This window comes from Trachemys scripta, chromosome 7 (genome assembly GCF_013100865.1).
Source record: "Trachemys scripta elegans isolate TJP31775 chromosome 7, CAS_Tse_1.0, whole genome shotgun sequence".
Taxonomy (NCBI): domain Eukaryota; kingdom Metazoa; phylum Chordata; order Testudines; family Emydidae; genus Trachemys; species Trachemys scripta.
The window spans coordinates 74,740,357-74,763,513 of record NC_048304.1 but is presented as its reverse complement, the minus strand read 5'-3'; the positions used below and the strand labels follow the sequence as shown (position 1 = coordinate 74,763,513).

The window sequence follows — 23,157 nt, the reverse complement described above, 5'->3', positions numbered from 1 at the left end:
ATTAAGGCCTGGTCTACACTAGGCGTTTATGTCGAAGTTAGCGCCGTTACATCGAATTAACCCTGCACCCGTCCACACCGCGAAGGTATTTAGTTCGACATAGAGGTCTCTTTAATTCGACTTCTGTACTCCTCCCCGACGAGGGGAGTAGCGCTAAATTCGACATGGCCATGTCGAATTAGGCTAGGTGTGGATGGAAATCGACGTTAATAGCTCCGGGAGCTATCCCACAGTGCACCACTCTGTTGACGCTCTGGACAGCAGTACGAGCTCGGATGCTCTGACCAGCCACACAGGAAAAGCCCCGGGAAAATTTGAATTTGAATTCCTTTTCCTGTCTGGCCAGTTTGAATCTCATTTCCTGTCTGGACATCGTGGCGAGCTCAGCAGCACTGGCAACGATGCAGAGCTCTCCAGCACTGATGGCAGTGCAATCTCAGAATAGAAAGAGGGCCCCAGCATGGACTGATCGGGAAGTCTTGGATCTCATCGCTGTGTGGGGCGATGAGTCCGTGCTTTCCGAGCTGCGATCCAAAAGACGGAATGCAAAGATCTATGAGAAGATCTCTAAAGACATGGCAGAGAGAGGATACAGCCGGGATGTAACGCAGTGCCGCGTGAAAATCAAGGAGCTGAGGCAAGGCTACCAGAAGACCAAAGAGGCAAACGGACGCTCCGGATCCCATCCCCAGACATCCCGTTTCTACGAGGCACTGCATTCCATCCTCGGTGCGGCCGCCACCACTACCCCACCACTGACTGTGGACTCTGAGGATGGGATAGTGTCCACGGCCGGATCCTCGCACATGTTACCGGACGGGGAAGATGAGGAAGGAGATGAGGAGGACGAGGCAGTCGACAGCGCTCACAACGCTGATTTCCCCGACAGCCAGGATCTCTTCATCACCCTTACAGAGATCCCCTACCAACCCTCCCCAGCCGTTACCCCGGACACAGAATCTGGTGAAGGATCATCCAGTAAGTGTTGTAAACATCTAAACATTTATTTGTAACAGAACATGAATATTAACAATTTAAAAAATGGGTTTCTCATGATTAGTTTGATTAACTTTACGGTTCAGTCATGGGCAGTGCAACTATTGAAAAAAAATCTAGCAATGTCCGGTTTTGCATGATTGTCCTGCCCAAGCCGCTCTACTGTTTAGTCCCTGCTACTGCAGCTACAGTAACATGCGGTCTATATGTCCGGGGATGGAGCAGAAATCCTCCTGGGACATCTCAAGGAAGCTCTCCTGCAGGTAATTTGAAATCCGCTGCATTAGGTTCTTGGGGAGAGCGGCCTTATTGGGTCCTCCGTAGTAGGACACGTTGCCGCGCCACGAGACTAGCAAGTACTCGGGAATCATTGCTCTGCACAGCAGGGCGGCATACGGCCCTGGTCTTTGGAGGCTTTCCCGGAGCATTCTCTGTCTGTCGCTCTCAGAGATCCTCATGAGGGTGATGTCGCTCATGATGACCTGCTTTGAATGAGGTAGGAGAATGTTAGTGTTGGGACTTCTTTACCGTTCCTTTACAGAACTGTAACCGCTGGTTTGCAGCCACGCAGTGGAGGCGGGAGAGGGGCAGCCGAAAGGGATCGTTCCCGGGGACAGCCGCGAGGGTGTGGGACAGGAGCAGACTTCCTGCTTGCCGGATTGCTGGCAGCAGGGACCGACATTGATTTCAATGTGAAATGAGGCCATTGCTAATATTAAAGTTTTAAGCTGCCACGAATCTACGGCTTACCATGTCTGCGTGCAAGAGAAATTCCGTTGTCCTGACACGGTTCTCAAATGTGCTCTGCAAAACCCCAGACACTGAATGCGAAGGCCGAGAATTCGACCTTGTGCTGAGTGCGCATGTGATAGGTGCTGTGCATGGTCCTGTTCACAGAGAAAGACTATGTTCTTTGTTCACAACTACATTTATCTTTCTGAGGAATTCACTCCCTTTTTCCCATTCTCACAGCCCCATCTGCGACTGTCTCACAACCTAGCCTGTCATCACACTCCCAGAGGCTAGGGAGGATTAGGCGTAAGAAGAAGAGGACACGGGAGGACATGTTCTCAGAGCTTATAGCCTGCTCCAGAGCCCAGGCAGCACAGCAGACCCAGTGGCGGGAGAACTTGACCCGAATGCACCAAGCCAACATGGATCGGGAGGAGAGGTGGCGTCAGGAAGACCAGCAGGCGACTCAAACCCTGCTTGGACTACTGAGGGAGCAAACGGACACGCTCCGGCGCCTTGTGGATGTTCTGCAGGAACGGAGGCAGGAGGACAGAGCCCCGCTGCAGTCCATCTCTAACCGCCCTCCCCCGCCACCAAGTCCCATACTCCCCTCACCCAAAGTGCACAGAAGGAGAGGCGGCAGAGTCCCTGCTAACTCTCACTCCACCCCTGCAGAGAGCTCGAGCAGCAGAAGGCTCTCATTCCCCAAAGTTTGACAAGTTCTTTCCTTCCCGCCTGACACAAGCCCCCGTCCAAGTTTCACTTCCCAGTTCCATGTGTAGTTGATAATAAAAAATATGTTTCTGTTAACTACTGTTTCCATCATGTTCTTTTGGAGGAGGGGGGGAAAGGGGGTTGGTAATTGGACAGGACAGTCACCTTTGGCAGGGTACATAGTCGGGGGCAGGCACAGCAGCAGGGCACATACATAGTGCAGTGATGCAGTGACTACTTACCCTGGTTAGTCTGGGAGGTTGTTTTCATGTTATGTGGTGGGGGGTGGGTTGCTCTGTGACTTTGTGGCAGGGGAGGGCAGTTAGAGATCTTAAGCGGCGGTCCTTAGGCAGGATCACAGAGCCACACAGCAGGGGATCTGTAACCGTCCTCCCCCTGCCACTAAGTCACATAGACCCCCCATACACACAGTCCCTATCAGGAGGGGTGACAGGCTCCGTTGAAACAACCATCCCACCGCAGCGGAGCCTGTCAGTCCTTGAGTTTAGAAGCTGCATTCGCGCGACTACACTACACCCGCTCCGCACCACAGTCTGCGTCCCAGTTTTAAAAAATTCCCGCGAAAACAGTATTAAAGAAAACGGTGTGCTTTAACAAAGTAGAACTATTTTTATTTTGAAACGTGTGTTGGAAGTGGGGTGAAGGGGGTATGTAACTGGATAGGATAGTCAACATGAACTGGGTAAAGAAACGGGGGCAGGTTCGGCTTCTCTGTACACAAACTTTAAAGTCACAGGTTACCCTGCTCACTCAGGAACTTTGCTTTCAAAGCCTCCCGGATGCACAGCGCTTCCCGCTGGTCTCTTCTAATCGCCCGGCTGTCTGGCTGTGAGTAATCAGCAGCCAGGCTAATTTCCTCAACCTCCCACCCCGCCATAAAGGTCTCCCCCTTGCTCTCACAGAGATTGTGGAGCACACAGCAAGCTGCTATAACAATGGGGATATTGGTTTCGCTGAGATCACAGCGAGTCAGCAAGCTTCTCCATCTCCCCTTGAGACGTCCAAAAGCACACTCCACCACCATTCTGCACTTGCTCAGCCGGTAGTTGAAGAGTTCTTTTTCAGTGTCCAGGGCACCTGTGTAGGGCTTCATGAGCCAGGGCATTAGCGGGTAGGCTGGGTCCCCGAGGATGACTATAGGCATCTCCACATCCCCAACAGTTATTTTGTGGTCCGGGAAGTAAATACCTTGTTGCAGCCGTCTAAACAGACCAGAGTTCCTGAAAACACGAGCGTCATGAACCTTGCCCGGCCATCCCACGTAGATGTTGGTAAAACGTCCCCTGTGGTCCACCAGTGCTTGCAGCACCATGGAAAAGTAGCCCTTTCTGTTAATGTACTGGCTGGCCTGGTGTTCCGGTGCCAGGATAGGGATGTGAGTTCCATCTATGGCCCCACCGCAGTTTGGGAATCCCATCGCTGCGAAGCCATCTATGATCGCCTCCAAGTTTCCCAGGGTCACTACCTTTGGCAGCAGTACATCAACGATTGCCTTGGCTACTTGCATCACAACAACCCCCACGGTAGATTTGCCCACCCCAAACTGGTTCGCGACTGACCGGTAGCTGTCTGGCGTTGCAAGCTTCCAGAGGGCTATGGCCACTCGCTTCTGGACAGTCAGGGCTGCTCGCATCCGGGTGTCATTGCGCTTCAGGGCAGGGGACAGCAACTCACAAAGTTCAAGGAAAGTTCCCTTCCGCATGCGGAAGTTTCGCAGCCACTGTGATTCATCCCAGACCTGCAGCACTATGCGGTCCCACCACTCAGTGCTTGTTTCCCGTGCCCAGAATCGCCGTTCCACGGCATCAACATGACCCATTGCCACCGTGATGTCCTCGGCGCTGAGTCCCGTGCTTTCTGAGAGGTCTGTGCTACTCTCAGACTTCAGGCCATCACCGCGGTGCCGTAGCCTCCTCGCCTGACTTTTCTGCATCTGCCTCAGGGCAACCTGTATGATAAGCTGTGAGGCGTTGAGAGCGGCCACAACTGCAGCGATGGTTGCAGCGGGCTCCATGCTCACAGTGCTGTGGCGTCCGCGCTGTCAATGACTGGAAAAGTGCGCGAAATGATTTCCCGCCGGCGCTTTCAGGGAGGGAGGGAGGGCGGGAGTGATGGACGGATGACGACAGTTACCCAAAAGCACCCTGGCCCCTTTTTTTTTTACCCAGAAGGCATTTGCGGCTCCACCCAGAATTCCAATGGGCGGCGGGGACTCCGGGAACTATGGGATAGCTACCCACAGTGCACCGCTTCCAATGTCGACGCTTTCCCCGTTAGTGTGGACTCACAAAGTCGAATTACTGTCCTTAGTGTGGACACACACGTTCGACTTTGCAATATCGATTCCAAATATTCGATTTAAGTAAAATCGAACTACTCTCGTAGTGTAGACAAGGCCTAAGAAAAAAAACTTTCCTTTAGGGCTTTGACTTGTTTGTTTTGTCCCCCCACCCACCCACCCACAAGTGACTATTGCAGGGGTTTCTTACCTCTGATACTAGCCTCTGTTGGCGTCATGATTCTGAACCATATGTCTGATTCATTGATGTCAATAGGGCTGCCATCCATACAATAAAATACAGGTATATATCATTGGAGAACTTCAAATGTTAGGAACTGCACCATGCTTTAATACAACAACAAACAGGAATCTACCCCAGAAAGTTTAATTGAAACAACTATAGTGAACATACTACTCAAACATGTTCCACTTACTCTATTGCAGCTCATTAAGGAGAAAGTTACAAGGAACTCATAACCATGCAAATGTTTGGCATATAACATTGTCAAAACCTGGTTCTGCTGTCTGCCAGATAGCTCTTTGTAAGTGAAAACCTGTCAGCTGAACGTACTCAACTATGATCCAATGTAGTGTGACAAAGTTCCTCCTCTATCTTGGTGGGTCCTGCGCTTATTGGCAGATTTTCTTGCCTCAGAGATTCACCATGTGGGTTGGAGAACAGCCCAGAAACCTTCCCCTCTGGTAGAACCCACAGTCCAGGTCAATTGGGAGGTTTGGGGGGAACCCGGGCCCGCCCTCTACTCCAGGGCCCTGTGGACTGTAGCTGTCTATAGTGCCTCCTGTAACAGCTGCATGACAGCTACAACTCCCTGGGCTACTTCCCCATGGCCTCCTCCAAACACCTTCCTTATTCTCACCACAGGACCTTCCTCCTGGTGTCTGATAACGCTTGTACTCCTCAGTCCTCCAGCAGCATACACTCTCAGCTCCTTGCACCTCTTGCTCCCACCACAAACTGGGGGTGAGCTACTTTTTAAAGCCCAGGTGCCCCAATTAACCTGCCTTAATTGATTCTAGCAGCTTCTTCTTAATTGACTCCAGGTGTCCTAATTAGCCTGCCTGCCTTAACTTGTTCTAGCAGGTTCCTGATTACTCTAGTGCAGCCCTTGCTCTGGTCACTCAGGGAACAGAAAACTACTCATTCAGTGACCAGTATATTTACCCTCTACCAGACTCCTGTGCCCCACTGGTCTGGGTCTGTCACAGTAGTTTTGGGGGTTAAGTGACTCAGCACAAATGTAACCATCTCCCTATTTTCTTTTCCTCCTATTCAACCACTGATTAACAAAATCAGTGTGTTTGTGTAACATAGGTGTGCGCACATGCACACTGAGGAGACGAAGGGGAAGCTAATGCAAAAGCTATCAGACCTCTTTTTAAATTTGAACAAAATGCACAGGAATCTAGGGAGGGAAAGGACTCTGATAAGGCTAGTAATACAGATTAATGACAAAGCATACTGCCCAACTTGGGTGTTTTTTTCCCCCCCCTCTCACAGCTATGTAAGTGATATGAGCATGTTACATAAACAGCGCTAGGAATGCTGTCAGTTTTAATAAGAAAGTACAGGCCATAATAAAGCTGGTCAAACTACTATGGCTCTGAGAAATTTTATATGATAAAATATCTTCTGGTACACTATGCTGTAAAAGATATTTATGAAACTATCAGAAGAGCATAGTCTGAGCATTTGGAAATTATAGTGTGACATGATTTAAAACGTACAAAAACTAAAAGGTAACAAAATTAAGCACTGTGGTCCAAATTCATTGCTGTTATAACTCCACTGTTTTCCAGAGGGATTACACCAGGGATGAATTTGGTCCAATATCTGTTTAGGGTTTAACATATATTACCTGAATTGCACAAGTAACGTATGCAGAGCTCAATTAAATTCCTTCATGCATGCAACTACTACAAGTAAAAAAAACCCCTAATTCATTATAAATCATATATTTTAACTTAGAGGATAGAACAAGAAAGCATGATGGGAGAAATGCCAGGGAAATCCCACAGTCATGGAGCCATTAATCTCTGGCAGAAAGAAATGCCCTTTTTAATTAGTAAAGGGAACAAGCATAGGAACCCAGCTAGAAGGTGCAATGATCTGTATTCATTACCAATGTTTTGCCATCCCACAGGATCAAAGAGTGGGCTCACAGAGCTCAACAGGGACAGGATTAAGCCAAAAATCAATTTTAAAAACTGTAGCCAACAAATGAAGAAATCCACTATCATCGTACAAAGTATATGGCAATTCTCAGCACCTAGGCACTGCAAAGAGTCACATGCCAGAAAACCCATGGCCAGCAGTGGCAATGGGGAAAGATGTCAGTATTGTGTGCCCCCATAACTCTGTGGGGAAGCTGTCCAGGAGGTCCTTAATTGCAGGAGTCAAGAGGTACATTCTGGGTTAGGATCTGGGGTCCGTGTTGGCTGTACGTCTATTCGCATTCATCTCCATACGCAGCTGTGTGCACATATTTTACTCTAAGCAAGTCACAGGGGCAAATTGGGCTGCTAGGATGAAGATTTAGAAAACACAGTTCCTTTACATTAAACTTGAGAGATGGTTATACCAATTTCCCTGAATTGGTCAGAATTTGGTCTCAGATCTAAGTCTGAATAGCTCTTCAATTTTATAATAAATAAGCAAATACAGAAATCTAACAGAGAAAGCAATATCAAGTGATAATGCCATGGACTAATGGAAAAATCCTCAAACATTGGAACAAAAATATAGCAGACCAAATTAAAAAAAATACCACAACAATCAGGTACACAGGTAAAGCATTACTGTCAGTGTTCATATTAACATCAAGACAGACTATATATGAGTAAAATAAATGTCTACCATATTAAAATTAACGTGAGATTATTAAGCCTACCCATGACTTTATCTGAGTTTTCACTTCAATGAAGGGTGTTTAATGAATATCTTGTTTCCCTCTAACTTTATGCAATCTTCCACCATAGTGTGCTGCCACCTTTTCGTGTGATAGCCACACACATCATATTTAGTCATGTTGAAAATGAGATTTGTGAGAGATTTCTCCACTTGTTTATGATTAATTTAGCTGCTAATATTATCAGTAAATCTACTAGAGTTTCCTCAACCACTCCTAGGTAAATTTGAAATCCTTTGTTCAAAAGGATTAGAGAATGAAGAATGTGGAAATCTAAGTGTATATTTGTTTGGATTAATTTTACTATTTGCATCTAGAACAACCTAACCAACGGACAGTTAAATAGGGGCAAATTTATCAATGCTGTAACTGCATTGAAAGCTAATGACGATGTACCAGAAATGAATCTGAACACTTATGCATAAGTGTCCACTTATCAGATTCAAAATACTAGCAAACATCTAAATTCTTTAAGCCAGCCAATATTCTCACCGCCTTACACGGTATTAAGTAAAAAGACTAATACTACAGCAGATTCTATACCTTGTAAAGGCCACCCACAATTCCTACTAATGCTCTTGTATTTCCATAAACCAGTCATTTTCCCATCTTTGTTTCCCAAACACCCACAGACTTGTTGCTATTGTTTACTATTAAAGTTGTATGAATGGATGCTGCTTTGTGTTTTTCCTCTTCATAATCATTACAATGATTTTCAAAATTTTATGGATCACAGATAGCTGAATCCAACAAAAAAGACTTAAAAATATAATCACTTAAAGATAATTGAAACAAATAGGAAGGTGTTGTACGTAGACTTTGCTGACTAATTCATATAAAATAATTTAGCCTCTTCACAAATTGCCTACAATTTATATTAAAATTCAAACAAATATTTCCATATGAATTTTTGTTTTGTTTTTGCAGTGCTCCTGCAGCTTGGATTACTTGTAGTGAGACAAACAGTATTCTTCTGTTAAATCACCAAAGGAAAAGAATCTGTTTTCAAGCCAATTTACTCAAGATCAGGAAACATTATTTCAGTTCAGGTTTGAGCAGTTAAGGATCGTTTATTTGTTTTTCTTTTAAATTTTAAATTATTTTCCTTTGAATCCAAAAAGTCCATTTGTCCAAAATGTCATCAATGCCAGATTAGATTTTAGTTCCTGAGGAGGCACAATGCATGCTGGATTTAGACAAAGTAAAGGTACAGCGGTTTCTTCTAGCTCTACTCAATGAAGAATTATCACATTCCCACAATTTTAATGGTTGCTAGTTCACCCACACAAAATTAGCCAATCACTGCTATTTAAACAAATATTTTAAAGGGGGAGGGGGAGAGGAAAAACAAACTTTGCAGACCAAATTCCTCACAAAAGATTTCTATCTCATTATAAATCACTCTATAAAGAGCATATAGATAGCCACATATGTGTACATAGGTACAGAGATATAAAGGCAAGTGTCAAAAATGAATGCCAAAAGCCAAAACACTAAGTTTATCAATATGAAACATGATTTCCTGCTGAACTTACTATAAAAGATAAAGGATATTTATTTCCTTTAAAAATGATTTCATATAGGTAAGATTGTTTTCCTTGGGAGCACAGGATGTTCAAGATACCGTATATCATTTTTATAATTCCATTTGTGTGATAGGGTGTCACTTCACAGGGAATTTAGAAAGACAAGCTCGATTTCTTGCACACAAACTAGCACAGAGGGGCAGGAAGGAGAGAGAGTACCATATACGGTACCACTCCGAACTGACTTCCAATACTGATTCAGGATCAGCAATGACTCAACCATCTGAAACAGGGGAATGTAAAAGGGGAAACTGAGAGCAATCCTGGAACTCCAGTAAGAGCTCAGAGCTGAAAACATAGGGAGGGCAGAGAAAGAAATTTTACCTGATCTATGAGCACCTAGGGGAAGTTTACAGCTGTGACTGCATATGGCTGTCAGAATTCCATGGTGACATTAGGAAGAGAGCTCTGATCCTCCTGCTCCAAAGGCACAGGGCTTTATTGTTAAGTAAATCAAGGAAAGTCTTCATTTATTGTGTAGGGCTTATGTCAGACAGCTGAGCAGTTTTGAGTCTATCCAGTATTTATGCATCTATACCAGTCTTCTCATTACAATCCCCATGCTATTTTTGAAACAACCTAAGTAGACCCGATCTATAGTTCCATCTTTCTCAGTAAACACACATTGTATTCATAGTTGGGCCTTTTTTAAAAGCACCACATATTTAAGATTCCATTGAAGATGGCAATTAATAAGTTTCACAGAGTTAAAGGTCATGAGTTCCATTCCCTTCTCTTACTGATGAAAGCTTGTAATTGTCTAATACCCTACAGTTTAGGATCTACTGGTCTACAGAAGTGACAAAATTAATACAAAATAAACTGGATGGACTCAAATCACCCCGTCTTGCATTAAGTGATTAAGACAACCTGTGGTATTAACATGCATGTCTATTGTAAAGTGTAACTGTTTAGGAAAAAACTATCCAACAAGTTACTGTACATCTACTCATTTCTCATCCTGTATGTGGTTACACAAAATTCACCAGTCTACATTCATTCGAACAGAATCATAGCAGAAAGATCTTGAAAAAGACCATCTGGGTCATCTAGTCCATCCTTTGAACTAGTGCAGAAATGACCTCTACACTGTCGTTGAGTGTTTCATCTAGTCTACTCTTGAACACCTTGAGTGATGATGCCTCAATCACATCCACTGGGCAAAAGGCTCCATTGTATGATTGACCTCACTGTCAGAAAGTTTCCTCTTTTTAGTTTTAGGTCATCACTTCCTGTTATACCACCCATAACCACCTTAAATAATTCCTCTTCCTCCTACTCTCATGCTACTTCTTCTAAGCATTGGTTACCCTTTTGTCAGGCTGTATAAAGCAAGGTCCTTAAACTTCTCTTAAAAGATCATGCTATCCAATCTTTTTATCATTTTTGTCACTCCCCTTTAAATTCTCTCCAGCTGACAGATGCCTTTATGTAGTGAAGAGCCCTTAACTAAAAAAGTAGCCTGTTCAAATTTGCTTTCTTTAAGAGCAAAGCCAAGGGCCCATCACACAGCCCTAGTAGCATGCTGGACTCTGGATTTCTCCACCAGCGACCTCTCCGTCCCCTACCCAGGCTGCAGAGGCTGAGATAGCCCTTGTGGCCCTGCCTGCCATTGGATGAGCCAAAGGAAAGAGCAAGCAGGTAATGGATCCCTTGGCTCCTTTCCCTCCCTCCCTGTGCACTGGAATGCAGGGACCATGTACAGGTTCCTTTCCCTCTATGTGCCCATCCCCCTAATCCAGACCAACTTTTGCACATTGACTGTGCAACACTCCCAGTCACACTGTTAGAGAGAGTTCCGCATATGTAGAAGAGGGCATTTGCCCCTTGGTGACTGAAGTTCATATACTATTTGCTCCAAAAGGAAGCTCACTGCATTGAGACTAGGTTTGCTTCAACCCCCAAAGTGAGCTTATAGTGCAATATCTGCAGTAGATAACATTTATAAAATATTTTAGGGGTCAAGCAACACTACATTCAGTTTCTATAAAGAGCTTCAATCCACATTTTCCTCACTGCCCCAGAAGAGGTTTCTCTCTCTCTCTCTCTCTCTAGTACAACAGTCTCAACAGAAAATAAAGCTTGAGAACCTATGAGCAGGGACTATCACAGAACCTATGAGCAGTGAGCAGGGACTACCACAGAACCGGGCATTAGGGATACTAGGCCAATAAAGGAGAAATGATATCTAAAACAATTAGACATAAGCCCAAAACAAAACCCTACAAGTGCACACCTCTGAGCTTTGGAAATTTTGGAACCCTGACCTGGATCTGAATTCCAAAGTTGGCCCCTCTCTATAAATCTAGATGCCATATATAAACACACTTGAACTTCAGGAGGTGAATGGGTCCGAAATCTGGATCGACTTTTTTTTTTTTTTTTTAAGACCAGGGCCATCTCTAAAGAAAATTAAGAATTCGTCTCTTTTTGCAGAGATTAACAGGCAGAGTACTATCTGCTGATTTCAGCTAGAAGAGGTTTGTGAACCTTTCTTTATAAAATTATGTTATAGTCACTCACACAACAGTCATGGAACAGTCTTGAGATACTGGATGAGAATGTGTCTCTTACAATAAGAGAAGTTTCATTAAAATATCTTAACTTTTGTTTGAGAGTGTCTGTGCTCAAGCATTATCCTGCATTCAATCAGTACTTTATTAGTATCCTCATTGATGTTAACAGAGGTGGTTGGGAATTTTTCAGTGAAATATTTTTTCAGCTCTTGAAAATTTTTCCAGGAGAGGAAAACTATTTCCCATCGTTTATAGATATGAGTCCTTCTATATGTGTAATTTGTTAACTGTAGGTTTCTTGCCTTCATACTAGTTTCCTCCTCCTTCTGTATGCTTTGAACACCTATCTCTGGAAATTAAATAAAAGACAATTGATCTGAAAGTTGCAACTCAATACTCTATATTGTATTGTGTACAATCTGTATTTATGCCTTGCATGATTATAGAAATACACAGCTCCATAAAATCATAGAGACACTAGAAATACAAGAGACATATTGAGTCCTATTTAAGTTCATTCCCTGCCAATGCAGGGTTCCCCCCTAAAGCATATACTCAAATATCTCAAGCCGTTGGGGAGTTGATTTTTATTATTTAAATATTCTTTTGTAAAGCTTTTCTGAATCAATCAAGATTCAATAAAAGAAGATTGTCAAATAAATTACTTCTCATTTCTGCCCACGGTTATACTCCTGCAGGGATCTGGAAAAATATCAGGATCATTAGCCCTAATACCTATAATACCATACTGCTTTGAGGAGGGGCTGAGCGGTAAGGTGGTTTAATGCATTACTCAAACTCTAGAGGCCTGCAGGGCTATTGTCCATTCAATACAACTCTTATTAGCATTTCTGGGAATTATGAGTATTGAAAGGAGACAGACTTTATATCTGGCTGAGGTTAGAGTGATTTGTAAATGCTGGCCTTAGTTTAGTACCAGTTTTGGATATTTCATTTGGACAGATCTGAAAACCAATCCAAAATTCTCTTTCATGGTGGGCCTCCAATGAAAAAACAGACAGGAAGTCCCAGCTGAACTGAGCATAGCTTTCTGTAAACTCTTTGGGCTGAATTATGACCTCAAGTGCTTATGCATAACTCTAATTGAAGTCACTGAGACTTTTGTGCACGTATCTGAGGACAGAATTTGACCCTTTATCTTGACCTTCCCATGCTCTTAGTCTGCCTTATTCAGCAGCGCTAAAATTAACCATATTCATCAAAAAATAATTACACATTATCACAGTTTAACATAAAATGAAAGGTTTATTAATGCTGATATGAGCCAAGAAAACCACTAAACAGTGACTGAACTAATTCAATTTAAAAGGATTTTATTTTTTAATATAGCAGGCTTTCATGTAGCAACACACTGATAACTGGAAATAGGCCTTACACATTTGAATTTCACAGTTCAGTTCCCTGGTGACTTAAAGCAAAAGGGTACAACATTTAAGGCCAAATTCTTAGCTAGTGTAGATCAGTGAAACTATGCTAATTTACACCTGCTGAGGATCTGACCCTAAGATTTCAGACTCTTCAGCACAGTAAGCACTCCAAAGTCATTCTTTACCTCATACTGGAAAAAGGTGGGGAAAATAATTAATGTCAAAACAGTAGCCTATGGCACAGTGTTAATTACATCTTTACCTAACAGCTACATCCTGTTCCTAATTAGTCTCACTGATCTCAAGAAACCATTAAGAAATAAGGCAACCAATATCTTCTACTGTATTTGTAATAAAAATTCCACTGCCACACTGACAGCACATTCCATACACCTTTGTAATACAGACATGAACAGCATAATTCCTTTTAGCAAGGATTTGGGAATTTCCTCGGTAAAGACGACAGTCACTGATAAATCTAGCTTCTTTTCTAGGATTATGTATTGGTCTTTCAATTCACTTGCAGTATTTATGTAATCAGAAGTACATTACAACCATTTCCCTGAAACTGGACATTGACTAAGATATGTAGTAAACTAACACATGTAGGTCCACATTTTCAAGATGTGCCAGTTTGGAAGATTTGGTCCTTACTGTATAAAATATCATGCATGTTTTTGTACTGCACAATTCTTAAAAGAACAATGCACTGACCTCATTGATGAAAGTTTGGGCTCCCCTGGGGCTTAGAAGTAAGATTGCTCTTCGTAACGTGTCACGGTAGCGATTCAACTCTTCAGTTTTCATGGTAGTAAAAAGGCTGGCAAAAACTCTGCTGATGTTTCTGTCCACCTTTTGTAAAGATACATCAAGTCCTAATCTAGAGGCCTGGTCCAGAAATCCCTGCAGCCCACGAATATCTATAAAACAGGAACAAATTCACAATCTGAGTGTCAGCTTTTTAAGCTAAGAACATAGCCCTTACCAAACAAAAGGCAGTGGTAATATGTCCCTAATTATTATCATTTATTATTTATATTACCATAGCACCTAGGAGCCCTAGCCATGGACAAAGACCCCATTGTGTTAGGCAATGTACAAACAGCAGAAAATGATAGTCCCTGCCCCAAAGAACTTGCAATCTAAGTATAATACAAGAGACAACAGATGGTTGCAGACAGACAAGACAAGGGAGTACAAGGAAACAATGGGGACCATTGATAGGCAGTGGTCTGAGGCACAATAATCAGCCTACTGTCAAGCTTTTTGTCAACATGGTGGAAAAGGAGACTTTAAAGAAGGTTTGGAGGAGGATAATGAGGAGGAGATAGCTTAGAAGATGTTTACAGGGAGTTAAGAAGATAGACCTCTTCATTTTGTTTCTGCTGATCCCACACTCCTGCTCAATTGAGTGGGAGTTCCCTGTGAACAGTAATGGTAAGCTCATGCCCATTATTGACACTGGAGCAGCCAAAGTTACATAGAATCACAAAAGGATCATTTCTACATATTCACTCCCATCCAAAAACACAGAGTGAAATATTGCAAGCAGCTAAAGCCTTGCAGCTCCCATCAAAGTCAATATGAGATGTGCACAGGCATCTGACAGCAGAATGTGACTCAATGATAAAGATGAAATTTCATTATCTTATACACAGTCTTTCTTCTGAACTCAAGGCTTAAAAATAGAAACAAATGGCATCACAATGAAATAGAAACAGAGTTGACAATTATATTAGTAGTCCACTATTCACCATAAATGTGTGCCCTCTTATCTCTGAGTAATCTCATCCACAAACACAAATTTGTTTTGTTTTAAACATACTTCAAATAAGTTGGTGGAAATGTTGTGAAAACTATTCTAGGTTTTCCATAACGTAAACGGAAAAAAACTAGTTAGCAATAATTAGTTACATATTAAAGATTCTTAGATTCACAGGCCAGAAGGGACCACTATGGTCATCTAGTCTGGCCTTCTGTATAATACAGGCCATATATTCTCAATATATTTCTTCTACCTGGTCAACATTTTTTTTTAAGTCTAAAAGTCTGACTAAACTTGGATGGAAAATGGTAAGTATTTTCTGTGAAAATTTTTGAAAGAAATGAACTCTCTGCCCCAAACATGGAAATTGTCAATTTTTTCCAATTGGAAAAAAACAACTTTAAAAGATAGTTTTTGAAACTTGTCAGAAAACATCATAAGAAATGAACTCTCCCAAAAATATTTAGTTTATTAAAAAAGCCATTTATAGTCCTTTTTTCAAAAAAATGAAAAATTTTGGACCAGATTTTCTGTTAAGTGACATCTGTTGGCTGATAAAATGGATTCCAAAAGCCCAGTCAACGATCTATCTACTGCTACTGATTGTTGATTTGCAGTGGTGGCCATTTAAAAAGTCAACATTTGCCAGCAGACACTGTGTAACTCAGATATCCCACCAATTTCCTATTCTAAGTATAGGGGGAAATGTTAGGTTAATGTATATTTTGTGCTAAATGTTGGCAAATGCTGAGTTGATTAGGACACATGGGAGAATGAAACACAGCTAAAGGGATGGGCTTCAAAGTGGAAGACCACAACTATATTAACATTTAACCCAGGCATTTATTTGGGTCCAGGAAAGCGTTAAATGGTTTCATGACAAACAACCAATGTTCAGGATTGGCCCTATTCAGCCCACTTCTGAATCTTCTCACCTTCTCCCCTAAGAGATGGAATGGGAGTGTACATGACGGGTACCTCTGTCTGCAAGAATTTAAGATTTTCCCTTCTTCCTTCAGGCTAATAGCATTCCCCAGTAATCTCCTCGATCTCTTACTCATTACTTCTGAACCCTTTAAATCACGCATCCACACTGCACACTGGGCACAAGTTGAGATGCCATTGCAAACTCCAGTTATAAACAGACAGCTTTCTTACTCTCCTTATTAACGTACATTCAAGCCCTCAGGATGCTGTGAGGAAGGTGAAAAATCTCGGCAGGCATCTTGTCAATCTTGCTCTAAGGGAAAAATCCCTTCCTGATCCCCAAAACTGCTAATCAGTCAGACCCACAAGATCTTGGAAACACAGGTCAATCTATAACTGCACAAATCTGACAGGCAGAGAGGGCAGGACAGCAGACACAGAATGGCTGCTGCATTCCCTGAGGTCTGAGCCAGCCCCTCTTCACCCTTTCTCTCAGTACCCCAGGGGTTGTTTATTCCCTGTTGGTCTGATCAAATATCCCCCTCCTGTTGCAAGAGGGGGCATTTTTAATGGCAACAACTTTAACAATATCTTGGATATGAAGACAAAAATAGCCACCATACAGCTTTTCCTTTAACTATGACTGCAATCAGCTCAGAGAATTGGAACAGGAACGTGAAGATATGGGACCAGGTCCACATAATTAAATTGAGTCAATTATTTTTAAATGTAGCCTGACAACCGCCCATAGTAAAGGCATATTTCCAACAACATAGTGCAAACCTGATTTTCTGATCTCTGAGTAACTAAAATTCCCAGTTAATCAAAGCTATGCTATTTGCAATAGGTTTGCCCTGAATAAAGCTCAGCGGTAAACTTTACAACAGCTCTAATCTCACAGAATTTAGGAGCTCCAAAGGTCTGAATCTAAGTTTTTGCAGAGCTCCTAAGTGCCTCTTACAAACTGATTCTCAACATCTGAGCTTTGTAGGACTGAAGCCCATTGACCCTGCAGACCTGCAACTGAAAGAATGCTGTTATCCCAAATCCCAGTTTTTGCTAAGGTTCCAGAAGTGCAATCCTGGCCCCACTGAAGTTAATGGGAGTTTTGCCATCAGCGTCACTGGGGAGAGAATTTCAACCATGATGTGCTCTAAGACCATCACAGAACCACCCTGATTTTATCATACTAAGGAATTCTGTAGGAATTTACATCTTCAGAACATTGCACAACCCATGTCCTCAACATAGTTATGCCAAATTACACCAGCTGAAGATTTTACCATACATGTGGCTGCAGTCCATAATGGTCAGTGATCCAACAGATAAGATCCAAAATACACAGAACAAAAATTAGCTTTTATATCTGCACCTACATGCTTTTATTCAAAATGGAACATTTGGCAATGTGATTAATTTAGCTTCAGAAAAGCTATATTTACAGAAAGAACAGGAGTACTTGTGGCACCTTAGAGACTAAAAAATTTATTAGAGCATAAGCTTTCGTGGACTACAGCCCACTTCTTCGGATCTACATAGAATGGAATGCATCCGAAGAAGTGGGCTGTAGCCCACGAAAGCTTATGCTCCAATAAATTTGTTAGTCTCTAAGGTGACACAAGTACTCCTGTTCTTTTTGCGGATACAGACTAACATGGCTGCTACTCTGAAACCTATATTTACAGAGAACTCTCAGAAAGGAACAGAAATCAGGCCAGGGATGTGCCAACTGCAGCAGACACTTTAATGCTTGTTTAGGTCAGGTTTATTTGATATGATAATCACCCAAATCAATTCCAGCACCGGAAAAGGTGTACTCAAGAGGATTCTTTTGGTGACTTAAGAAGCTGAGTCATATAGAAATTCTATCACATTTCTATATGTGTACTGTATTTGTTTAGGCTCCAAAAAGCCTGAGTCATTAGAAGGTACAAGGGGAAGGGAGGGCAAACATAATATTGTGCAGGCATTTCCAGAAAATGCCAGAAAATAATTGAGCACTAATATAATTACTACATTGTGCAGACATGCCAAAATAATGACAATGACAAAGCAGCATAGTTTATAGGCAAAAATATTGTATTAATACTGTCAAACTAAGCTTTGGATTTTGCAGATTTAAATTCAGTAAACTAGCCTTCATTACTACACCTTTTGTTGACTTGTTTTCTGTGTCTATGATGCTTGAAACAAAGACTGATTTTTGAATGCTGTCTAGTCCTTCAAATATTACAGCAGAGCATGACAAATACTAAGAAAATCCTCTTTTTTTTGGTTTACTTATGTCATTTTATGCCAACATCTAAAGTTATCCCCGAGCAAAGAAATTGTTTGCAAAAGATTAACTGTGATGCTGTTCTTTTGGATTGACTTTTCCTTATGTTTTCAGCTGACCTACTGAACTACTGGATCGAAAGACAATAAAATGGTAGAGTTGTGTGAAATATTTGACACACAAGGTAAAACTGTTTGAAATTGCAGGTGGGCAGGGGGAGGTTGTTTGTTTTTAAAGTGAAAATCAGCCCATTTCCAAATGAAAAATCAAAGAGGGACTCAAGAATTCAGACATTTTTGTGTTTTCAATTTGAACAAAAAAGAAAAAATTGAAAAGGGAAAAATTGCCTAAAACAAAATTTTACATCAGAAATGTACACCAGTTTTGCACAACTCTAAATAACTGTTAATTTATTTTGATGGCTAAACATATTTGAATAGATGCATCTTACTGAATTGTGGCCAGTCTTTCCCTATATAATATTTGTTTCTTGCTGGAGCTCATGGGGAATTTGGAGCAGTGGGACATTTTCAAAAGCGACCAGTGATTTTTGATGCCCAGCTTGAGACAACTTAAAGGGGCCTGATTTTGAAAAGGGGGCTCTTTGAAGGGGCATCAAAATACTTAGGCACCTAAGACACTAATAACTTTTTAAAATCTTGTTTGCAATGTTGTTGGAACTATGTTGGTCCCAGGATATAGGAGACAAGGCAAGTGAGAACTTTATTGGACCAACATTTGTTGATGGTAGAGACAAGCTTTTGAGCTTCACAGAATTCTTCTTTAGGTCTAAAAAGTTTACCAGAGTATCACACTACTTTTTAGCTGCAACACTGGTGACCTGTTCCAGACCTAAAGAATAGCTCTGTGAAGATCAAATGCTTGTTTCTTCCACCCATAACTGTTGGTCCAATAAATGATTTTACCAACCCACCATGTCTCTCTCTTTTTTTTTTTTTTTTTTTTTGAAATTGACTATTGTGACTTGGTAACCTTTCCTGGCAATCTGCCAGAAGTTCGTTCATTTATTTAATATACATATATAAATATAAATATATGAAGAAACATCTGTGTCAATATATATATGATTTTCTGTAATAAACTACATTGTATGGTACTATATGTACAATTCAAATTAATGCTGGTTCCTTTCTTATGTATCTAGAATAATTCCATGCAAACATTTAATTCAGTAAACAGGGATAGCCAATGCTTGGGATTAAAGAGTCTGATCCAAAGTCCACTGAAGCCAATGAGGTTCAGACCTTATATTCTCTCTCAAGTCACATGAGAACATGAATTTGGTGTGTCTCATTCTTTTCCCCATTTGTGCAGATCACAAAATCATCCTCTAATCAAGAAGAGTGGTGAGTCTGAGCTAGGGAAGTCCAAAAGAAGATACATACACAGAGGTGGGAGAAACCTAGCACAACACCTGTCTTCCCTTCACTTTTCCCTAGACCATACTAGTAGTCCTTTTATTTTCTTGCATATACAAATTACACTCACAAAATTCACTTGGAATTAAAAAATAAAAATAAAAAAAGAATTCTATAAATCAGCTGACTAATCAAATTCATTAAGTCTCTGACAGCGTCTATTTGGTTAGATATTCTATTTCAGGCATTACATTAGTGAAAAATTACATTTAATGAAATAATATTATGAAAACTGATAGCCATAGCTCCATTTAGTTTACACATCACAGGAAGATTCTATCAAATTAAACTCAATCAAGGTCAAAACTTGTGTTTAGCACATCCCATGAATGAAAAGCAACATACTGTAATTATGTATTGTGGGACAAATTTAAAAAGGAGCAGCTTCTGTTTGCCTTCAGTTTTCCAGGCACATGTTTTCACTCAAGGAGAAACCTATATTTGTATATGCCAGTAATGTTCTAGTTGAACAAGAATGTAAAAGTTGTGCATACAAAATACACATGCATTCTGAAAATGGTAGACAGTTTTTGAAAATTTGATCTTATAAATGTTAGATTCCTCGAGGCTCTGCACCACCTATACATGGGAAGCAAAATGACACCTCACAAAAGTACAGTTCTGTGTGTATTCCTAGCAAAAAAGTGAAATGCATTTCAGGATTTCTCTATTAAGCAAAGTGCAAATTTCCCCATGTGTAAAGTATACTATCTCAGCTAAGTTAATGTGAAATGAGTAAGCCAGATCTGGGACAAGACTCAGTAAAGGAAAGTCTCATGCTGAAAGCAGCCTATGGCACCTTGCAAAGTTTGTGTCTGTTCAATTTTGTAAAACAGGCACGGTGAAAGTATTTTCATGTTCCAGAGCACCATCTTCCTAACTCCTAGGAATATACCGGTTTGCAAGACTTCAGATCTGATGTAACAGTATTTTCAGGGTTGGAGACCTATAATTCTATTGGTATTGATGTACTGCAAATAAATAATTAAATTTATAATACTTTTGGATTGCATCTAGTGAATGTGTTTTGTCACTGGTTGCAAAACAAATGTCCGCTATAAAAACAGCTTTCATAGTAAAGAAAGAATTAAGAGACTAATGATTTCTTGCCTGGGCTGATGTTAAATACTGAACTGTTTGAAGTAAGATTGTAGAAATGGGATGAGTTGATTTTTTAAAAAAAACTCATTTCTATAACTTTTTGCAATGATAGTTACCTATATAAACAACAATATAGTATAACCCATAACTTATGGTCCTCATCTCTACTGTACTCTTATCTTGTATATCTGTTGCCTATTCTTATTTTTCTTATGTAGAAAATAACGTGTGCTGTCAACAGTAATGTTTCCCTCTCATAGTACTGTAGGACCAGATTTTTCACCTTGATACAAGCTGCTTTGCACTACATTGCAAAGCAGCTGTGAAGTTGCCCCTGAGGATTGCCCTTGTGGAAGGAAATCTCCTAGCTCGTGTATAGCTGGCATAGTGGCTTTACACTACCACCTTCTCTCCCCAATTGAAGGGAGAACAGCCAGGTAAAGAGGCTATCCTATACCCTGGTAATCCCTGACTGAGGACAGCTTGGAGTAAATTAGAATAGGCTCCAGGGGATGGAAGGAATTTTATTTAAGGTGGCTTCCAGAAACCTATCTTTGTCCCTTTGTTCTGGTCCTCCTTCACTGAAGAATCTGGTTTACGGTATCTAAAGCAGCCTATTGTATTATTTGCAATAAGCTTGACTTAAAATGTGCTACAATGATCCTCTTTTCATGCAAACATTTGAAAATGGGAGAATTGTATGAGGAGGGGAAATAATGAAGTGGAGAGGGAAATTTCAGCTTCTGAGTTATCTGGTTTATTGGTGGTGAATTCTAATCAATTATATTGCTGTGCTTTTGTTGCATTTGAGTATTAATTTGTTTGTATTTTTAAGCAATGTGAAAAATGCCTACCATACGCTCATAGGCATTTTTATAGGCATTTAACATTTATATACCTCTTAATAAACATACATTATACATTTTCCCAACATCTGAAAAAGGACAACGTATTTTCAGTTTTTCTTATACAGTGTTTGTCAAGATAATAACCACAATAGAAGGTGGAAAGTTACATCTGTTTTCTCACTAATTGTTTCTTTTCTTCATTGCACATGCCCTCGGCTTTATTATTGGTGGGTCAATCCTGAATGCTGGGCAAGCTAATGGCATTGTTATTTCGCTTAGAAAAATGAAATCAAGAAAAGGTAGGTCAAATGATAAGGTTCACTGATTTTAAGGGTGTCCTAAAGGCGCTTTTAAACACATCTCTTTGTCAGGGACAGGGACATGAGCAGTCTGACTTAGTGCTTAGAGATGGTGCCTGGCCTAATGCTTAGAGACAGGAACAGGGACTGAGAGTCACAGGCAATGGTCGGAGCCTGATGTAAGCACTCAATTCTCTTTGACAGAGAGAGGTCCCGAGCAGCAAGTCAAATTGCATGCTGCAGAAAGGAAGCCATGAATTCTACTATTATGGCATTGTCTGAATGCGCATTTCCCTTGGTTAGCCCCATGCTTTGGGGAACAGTGAAGGAAGCACTCATTGATGAGACAAACTGGTGGGTACCACTGAGCTAGTACACGGTACCAAGTGACCGGCATTAGTAGAAAATGACACACCTAGGGAAGTCGTATTATAAACAAACGACAAGGGCGGACAGATATTGATTGAAAAGTGAGATGTTTTAGGGCCTGATCCTACAAATATTTAAGCGTGTGCATATATTTACTCACATAAGTAATCCATTGAAGCCAAAATAATTTCTCATATGAGTAAAGTTATGCATGCGGTTAAGCATTTGTAAGATTGGTGCCTTAATTATTATTTAAGATGCAAATCAAGGCAAACAGATGAAAAATAGAGGAGGGGCACATACATCATATTTTACTAACATCATGATCCATCATCCCAGGTTTGAGGCTTTTTAAGAACACCACTTTAACCAATAAATATGCATGAAACAAATGAGATAGTAAACTGCAGCCCAGGTTTCATAATGGCATGTACTCATAATTTGCATGTGCAGTAATTCTTCTTTCAAATTATGTATATTTTCAGTTTTGTACATACATCCTTATGGAAATCTGGGAGCATGATGATGATTAGCCAGGTTATACTGAAACCACAGTTCTACCAGCTGAAAATCAGCCCTAAAATAACTATCTTGAAATACAGCAGCTTTTTTCCTCTGTTTTTCCTGTATCTCTGAAACCATCACTGAAGGTGAATGTTAACAAAATCTGTAAACATTGTTCTCTTGTTAAAATCTCATATGGTACAACTATATAATAGTATAATGGGAAAATGGTGAATAAGACTACATGGTCTTTTCTGGGTCTCAGTGTCTTCATGAATCTGCAACATGTCTTTTAAATTAAAGCGTCATTAATTGAACCAGAACAAAGTAGCCAAGCTAGTACAATGAGAGGGTCCCTCGTCTACAAGCCACATCTAATCCCACTTTATTTCTAGGGTCAGTCGCCAATAACTTCAGCTGATTGACAAGTCTTTGCAACTCTGCATTCCAGAACATGTGAGAGATTAAA

The 23,157-nt window shown here is 41.1% G+C and overlaps 1 protein-coding gene across 3 annotated transcripts in view; it reads right to left on the bottom strand.

The window, feature by feature from the left end:
• The window catches only part of GRID1 (glutamate ionotropic receptor delta type subunit 1), an 814,231-nt gene that overhangs the window by 377,294 nt on the left and 413,780 nt on the right, over positions 1 to 23,157 (bottom strand). For all 3 annotated transcript variants that reach the window (XM_034777148.1, XM_034777150.1, XM_034777149.1), the window contains exon 4: positions 13,876 to 14,081. In XM_034777148.1, the coding sequence (XP_034633039.1) occupies positions 13,876 to 14,081 (206 nt within the window). The remainder of the gene's footprint in view (positions 1 to 13,875; positions 14,082 to 23,157) is intronic.